The sequence below is a fragment of the Lactuca saligna genome, chromosome 2 (genome assembly GCF_052625555.1).
Source record: "Lactuca saligna cultivar CGN05327 chromosome 2, ASM5262555v1, whole genome shotgun sequence".
In the NCBI taxonomy this organism is placed as follows: Eukaryota; Viridiplantae; Streptophyta; class Magnoliopsida; order Asterales; family Asteraceae; genus Lactuca; species Lactuca saligna.
The window spans coordinates 99156732-99164843 of NC_136418.1; the positions used below are offsets into that span (position 1 = coordinate 99156732).

The window sequence follows — 8112 nt, forward strand, 5'->3', positions numbered from 1 at the left end:
AATTGACTCGGTTCCATTACACACTTAGATACAACTATTAATTTTTTTTTAAAAAAAAAAAAACCATTTTATAATTAATATCGGTACCAATATTATACAATATTGGTTTCATTTTGAACGACCAACATCGTTAAAGTTATTTTATATTATTATTTTATATTTTGTTATATAATTTTATTTATTTAATCAAATATAATAAAAATACCTAAGGTAAAAAACAAAAAAAAAAAAAAATAATAGAAAAGAAAGGAGAAACGTGTAAGAATTGAAATGAGGAGACATTAATGTAAATAATAATTGAACTGCTGTGTAGTGATAGCCTGATGGGTGGCCACCATTCCATATCAGAGCATCCTAAGAGGGTCTCCTGTTCACTTGATGACTGGTCGCTACTAAGCACTTCTAAAAAACTGTTATAACTTATAACGAGCTTCTAAGTGAACTCGGTTCTCTATATATTCACAGAAAGACTACTACACTATAACCATATATACTTAATCACCAATATAAAAAACAATGTCTTCTTCCGAGGTAGACCTAGAAAAATGTCGAATTCCACTAGCGGAGATCACTCGGGCCACAAAAAACTTCAGTTCAGACACTCTGATCGGAGATGGTGGATTTGGTATGGTCTACAGAGGCCAACTCTCTAACCACTGGAAAAAACAGGTAGTAGCCATCAAACGCCTTGATCCTAATGGTTATCAAGGAACCAAGGAGTTCCATAATGAAGTCAAGTTGGTTTCAGGATTCAACCATCCAAACATCATCCCTTTCGTTGGCTACTGTGATGATGAAGATGAGAAAATTATAGTTTACAAGTACGCTACTAACAGATGCCTTGATTATCACCTCCGAGACCCAGATAAGAGGCGTTGCCTAACATGGGAACAACGCCTGAAGATATGCTTAGGGGCAGCATACGGACTAAAGTACCTTCACTCGGATGTTGGGGACGACAGCAGAGTAATTCATAGAGATTTGAAGAGCGCAAATATTTTGTTAGATGATAATTTGGAAGCCAAAATATGTGATTTTGGTTTGTCAAGACGAAGTCCAAGAAATCAGCAAGATACCCGTGTTTGTACAAAGCCTTCTGGTACAAGGTTTTACATGGATCCGGTTTACAACGAAAGAGGTAGGCTCTCTAAAGAGTCCGATATATACTCATTTGGAGTGGTAATGTTCGAGATATCGAGTGGGATGATGGCTTATAATGCAAGGCACTTTGAAGATAAGGAACTATATCTGATCGACCTTGTCCGAAGTTACTATGATGACCATAAACTCGTTGATGGACTTGACAAGTTAATAGATCCCACTATCAAAGATCTGATTCATATGAGATCTTTTGATAAATTTAATGAAATTGCACATGAGTGCATTAACTTTGATTTTAGGAAACGCCCGACGGTTGATAGGATCATCAAGACTATTGACGAAGCATTGAATATTCAAGTAAGTCTTTTTGTCTCATAGTATTTTTTAGGAAACATATTTTCATAGCAAGAATGAAAACTTTAATGCTTATAATATACGACAAATTATTCCATTTTTGTATTTATAATCTTTTTTTTTTATGACAATACATTCTCGAAACCAAAACCTCTTATCTTTCCTCCTCCGTAAACACATTATATTCAGGTAAATTCAATTTCCGTTTTTTTATAAACATCTAGAGAGGCTCCAGCCTGGATCCATGAATAAGTACAAACAGTGAACCCAAAAAGTTGGTCATGAATTAGAAAAGGGTTGTTGCTATTAGCAAGCATAGTGTGTTGACTTATTATTAGCCACTAACATTTTTTCAATACCTTGATACCTACCCAAAGATTACTAAATAAAGCAAAAGACTATAAACTTAGGAAAAACTTTAACAAAAACTACTATATATATTTATCATTTTTTCAAGAAAATAAATGTCAATCGTGAGGTAGTTGAGGAGGATATCTATGCGATTTTCACAATTTTAAACATTCATGGGAACCAATATTCTTTTTATTGTTTTCCACTGCAGCTTAATGGATTCGACTCCGCGGCATATTCTGAGGCATTTTGGAAAGGGCTCCTGCCACCGGATTACAAGGAAATTATTGAAAGGGCGGTTTCTCCGCTGGGTTTTGCCTCTAAAAAGGAACTCTACTTCTGCCTATCGGACTCACATATTCTCCTTGATCGAGGCTACCTGGTAAATCTATCATCCTTGTGATACCATGTTTCCTACATCCTTGTTAAATACGTCTATATAACCATTGGAAAATTTTAAATCGAATGTTTTCTTGGATATAATTGTTAATGGTTCTACTAACTAAGATTTGGTCTCACATAATCCCATAAACAGAGCTTCCAGCTAGATATGGAGAGCGGGAAAAAGTCCTATATGTTAGGCGCAAAGGAGCTCTTAATTGATTGGCAAGATGAACCTCGGTACTGGGAATGGGGACATACACTTAAATCAAGGTCTCTTTTGTCCCTTTTAAGATCATTTCTATACAATAACAAACACATATTAACCTTAACAAGCTAAACTATATATATATATATATATATATATATATATATATATATATATATATATATATATATATATATATATATATATATATATATATATATATATTGGGAAAAGTGAATATACCCTTAAGGGTATATAAACATAGGTACCCTATACATAAAACTACGTAGTTTTGGTTAGTGAATTAATTAAAAAAAATCATTTCCAAAAAAAAAAAAAATTGCTGCGTATTTCTTATTCTTCCTTATTCACATTTCCAAGAACTAAAAACTGTGTCTTTTAAAAGGGATTTGTCCCATATTATTTATCACTATACTTGATTCTTTCATTGTATCATTTCCAAAGAAGATTGATTCATGATTAATCCCTACAACATGTTTTTTGATTTATGTCTCGGCTTCAAGGATTCAAGGAGGCACATTTTGTCAACATCTCCTGTCGACGACCATGTTCAATGAGTTAACCATTCACCTGAATTGGGTGAAATTGTTTTTTTGATGCAGCTACTTATGATCTGTGAATTACAATTTCATAGACTTGATGATTTTTCCAGGATTATCAAAAAACCATTTGCAATTTAAGGACAAATCAAGTTAAACGTGAATATGGAAATGTGAATATGGAAACGTGATTAACAAATACGCAGTAATTATTTTTTTGGAAACGTGAATAAGGAAGAATAAGAAATACGCAGCAATTTTTTTTTTTTGGAAATGATTTTTTTTAATTAATTCACTAACCAAAACTACGTAGTTTTATGTATAGGGTACTTATGTTTATATACCCTTAATGGTATATTCACTTTTCCATATATATATATATTGTGTAGGTTTTCGGAGGTTTGTATACTTAAAAGTGTATGCTGGCTTAGCATTCGTGGCAAAATAGCATCTGTAATGTTGTCACCATACACTACATATGTAGCATATCTTGTCTTTCGAACTACTAGCAATTCTGAAGGACTTTCTGTGCCGGCTAAAACAATGGTGAGGTTTGGTGGGATAAAAATGGAGACCGAAAATGTGTATCTCCAAAGACCAAAGGCTAGTGAAAAATGGCAAGAAAATGATGTGTTTCCTCATAGGAGAAAGGATGGGTGGATGGAGATCAAGTTGGGAGAATTTGAGTACAATGAAGGAGATGTTGGTGAAATTGAGATGGCATTTGAGGAGGTTAAGCGTTTAAACTGGAAGCATGGTCTTATCGTGGAGGGCATTGAGCTTCGGCCTAAAACTACTGATCAATATTCACCATCTGTAAAACATACATATACAAACAAGCAAAGGGAGAGAAAGATGATCAACAAATCAACCAGTCTCCCAGTATTGCCAAAAGGCTATCTGTCGAGCGTACTATCACTAAATTCTGCACGGAAAGTATTAAGGAAATGTACGACAACAATAAAAATAAGAAATTGATGCGACATGTGTTTAATACACTGTTCTTAAATCAAATTTGACTGCAATTAGACGTTTGTTTTTCAGGATACAACAACTAAAAGCAATACTTCTTGACTGCCTGAACTTAGCAAAGCCGGAATTATACCTTGAACTTATCAAGAAAATGCAAAAAATAAAAATAACTAAATAAAAGATGAGATGTTTCTTTTGTATTCTGTCTATCTCAATCTATAGACACCAATATGTATACTAAGACACAACTATAACCGACATTTTGTAATAAATTTAGTAACAGACAAAATTGATGGATTTCATTAGGGAAATTATTGGTACACAACAACTTTTTACCATACACAACAATCTATGAATTATAGAGTTGTATAGTACAACATTTTAAAACATCAGTTGTTGTATATGAAAATAAAAATTGTTGTTTACAAATCATCTCCCATTTCATTAACCATGAAATCAACAATATATGATTAATATTGTGTTTAATGCAAATTTTGTAACCGATAATTTTTCAGTTATAAAAAAATATATATATTTGCTAAAAAGCTCATGTACTTTTCTAGTCGACCGGTGGCGGTTATATGTGGTGGTAGTTATAGTTATGCCTACAGGAGGCATGTTCGTACATAAATTTAGTGAACTTAGTCAATTTTTCTTTGCATCAATTTCCACTTCAATATGTGTGTGTGTGTGTGTGAGAGAGAGAGAGAGAGAGAGAGAGAGAGAGATGATTCTATAAGTCTAACAAGGCTTAAAAGTCTTTCTACTTATAAATATACTTCCTTTTCCTTCTCCTAACAACCCACTTAACCACTTTTCGTTATTCATCCAACTACCTAGTTCTAATGATTATTTCATCATTCTTTCTAAGTCCTTTTTGGATGTGTGATATACTATTGTATCATGGAAATAACCCAACTACCTAGTTCTAATGATTATTTCATCATTCTTTCTAAGTCCTTTTTGGATGTGTGATATACTATTGTATCATGGAGGAGAACAAAATATATAACTATTTAACCATTTAAATAATGTTTAGGGTTTGAAATTTTATTGTGTGGTTTTATATACTAAATGTTTATATAAGTTTTAAATTTATAAAACTGGTTTATTCTCAACCGGACTAAAACACACAGTAAGCAGTATATCTAATCGTATAACAGTATATATGTGATAAAACCAGGTATCGAACACTAGGGGAACAAGTATGATTTTATTTAGACAGCAAAGCAATTAATTAAACTAAAAACCAGAAAGTAAAAAGGGGGTTTTGTATAAAATGAATTAAACTTGAATTATCAACTAAACAAAAGCAAAGAACGTGATTTAAACTGTAGATTTAAAATACTTCCATTTAGATTATGAATCCCCTTATTTACCTATGGACGCAATAAGAAGTACCTAATTGTGTAGTAGTATATATATGTGGTAAAACCATGTATCGAACATTAGGGGAACAAGTATGATTTTATTTAGATAACAAAGCAATTAATTAAACTAGAAACATGAAAGTAAAAAGGAGGTTTTTTTTAAATAAATAAAACTTGAATTATCAACTAAACAAAAGCAATCAAAAGCAAATAACGTGATTTAAATAGTAGTTTTAAAGTACTTCCATTTAGATTCTGAATCCCCTTAATTACCTATAGTTGATTATTTTATAAGTGCAATGGATTTGACAAGTTAATTATGAATGTTGTTAATGATTGGTTATGTTGGTCCGATTCATGAATACAAATAATTAGAAAGTAACTAACATAATGATTATGCCATTAGCTAACTAAATAAATAATTAAATATTCAAATTATAAACGAATTGATCTAGTGATTAATCCCAATGGTCATGAAAATCAATTGAAGCATAACATGGATATATAATACTCTCTTACACATTTAAGTTCACAATTATATCACCTAACCCCTATGATTAGGTCCATCTCTAGTCCTAACATTTATCGACATAAACTAATTAAGATACAAGTTAATATAATTATATTGGTCCTCTAGACTATATAAAAAAATCATTTTTAGGTAATAAAAATTAAAACTTCAATACATAAGATAAAACAATCAATTAAACATAATAAATAATCAAATTTTATAAATCTAACCAACAAATCAAAAATAGTATTTAGGGTTCATATACATATAAGGAGAAGTAAAAGGGTGTTAGCTCATTATTATAACTATAAAACATAAAATAATCAAAGAATATTGTTCAACATGATGTCTAAAACAAACCTGATGATTAAACGATGTTTCGAAGCTTCGGTATTCAAAATGATACTCCAATAATGTTCTTTAGCCTTGAAATCTACTTAAAAAGGGTTATGGATGAATATCTTCTCGTAGTTGTGAATTGGATTCTCTAATATATTGATTTGGATGGAAAATTCTCGTATATAGAGATTCATATGTTTAGTGTCGTGGTAATGATATGTCATGTCACGTGTTTCAAAGTTTCCACATTTATCTAGAACTCATTAGCTTGACTGTTGCGCAAACATGAATGTGTCGTGTCGCTCTTTCCCATATTTTCGCAAGTTTTGCTCCTCATCTATATCAGCTCTATTCTTATCCCAGTCCATTCCTCTTGTTAATCAGCTATAAATTTATCTATATTTATCCAATTTCAAGCATAATAAGTATCATTTATATCTCTAATCTCTAATAATTATTAAAAGAGAACCCTTTATTCACAAATGAAACAATCAGAGTCCTTGATTGCATTTCATCAATAGATTTACCACCCTTAGATCATTTGTTGACATCATACATTGTTTCTTTTCGTCGATGCTTACGCGCTCCCGTAACCTCTCCATAGTTTCCAAACTTGGACCTCTACATTATGTTTAGTAAACACACACCATATTTTACCCTAATTTTCCTCCTCATTTAGGTTTCTTTCTTTCTGATTACGGTCGCGCGTTCTCTGTCAACAAAACCCACAAAGATCCTTCTACGTCTTTTATTTATGTCTAAACCCTATATTATGCCTTACATATCCTTTCTTGATCTGCCTCCTTCATCATGTTTTTATCGGAAGAATGAACAATTGCTCCTGATGTTACATTAACATATTTGCAAAACTCTAGCAATAGTTTTTCATTAGGCTTTGTTGGAAAATGATTTGGAAAGGTAACTTTTAGGGGGGAAAAAAAAAACAACAACTAATTAATACCCGGTCCGTTTTGAATTTTGGTAGATCGGGTTTCGGGTTTGAAAATTCGGGGGTAACCCGATATTTAAATAAGTCAGATATTGGGTAAACTTAAAAAAATTCTGGTATACCCGATTTAGAAAAAATAATAATAATAAAAACACTTGTTATAATAACTATTAAAGTTGTATCATTATTTTACATAATTATTGTTCCTTATAGGTTAACCAAATGTTATATGGTTTCGTTATTTGAACGGTATATAATAAGTACAAAAGAAATTGTTGAAAATGCAATGAAGTTTTGAATAAAATGTTACAACAAATATAATGAAAGTGAAAAAGATGTTAGATTTCCCTTCATTTTCTTTGTGCACTACAAATCTATTTCTTTTTTATCATTTCTTCTTTATGAATTAAAATATAGTTATATAGTTGATCCCTGCAATTTAGATAACATGCTAAAGTTTTTTATTTATAACTTTTATGTACTACCTTTTGCATTAAATCATGTAACATGTTTGGTTAATCCAAATTTGATCTTACTCAAACTGTTTTTTTTTTTTTCAAAATTTGAAATGGAACGCAAAATCACATAACATAATATAATGTCTTCCGTATATATACTTGGAATTTCTATAGGGGATCTACAGTGGAAACATTGTACTCTTCGGATCCATTCTATGGGATAACTTCACTTATTACACAACACACGAAAGGCAGATACGACTGAAGTAACATCTTCTAGATATTGGACACTAGACATTCACAATTTGCACAACATCGATGCTATCTCTATCGATGATGACAAACACACATTTGTGCCCCACATCCTAAAAAGATACACTTTTACCAACGAATGGGAAGAGGTGCTCAAAAAATCCAAAAAGAAAGCAACACTAGATCGTATAACGAGATACAAATAAGTTCTAAAAACACTTGTCAATCATACAAAAATCAATAATCGGATTAACCGATAGTTGCAAGAAGGCATAGGAACACACGATTGTTGATCACAAATAAGAA

At 31.5% G+C, this 8112-nt stretch overlaps 1 protein-coding gene across 1 annotated transcript; it reads left to right on the forward strand.

Annotated features, from left to right (window-relative positions):
* Positions 1-423: 423 nt before the first annotated feature.
* Positions 424-3980, forward strand: LOC145031237 (putative receptor-like protein kinase At5g59700). The gene is made up of 4 exons (XM_078979756.1): positions 424-1458; positions 2018-2188; positions 2342-2460; positions 3345-3980. Exons 1-4 carry the CDS (start codon positions 517-519, stop codon positions 3931-3933), a joined length of 1821 nt encoding a protein of 606 aa, XP_078835882.1. The 5' UTR covers positions 424-516; the 3' UTR covers positions 3934-3980.
* The last annotated feature ends 4132 nt before the right edge of the window (positions 3981-8112 follow it).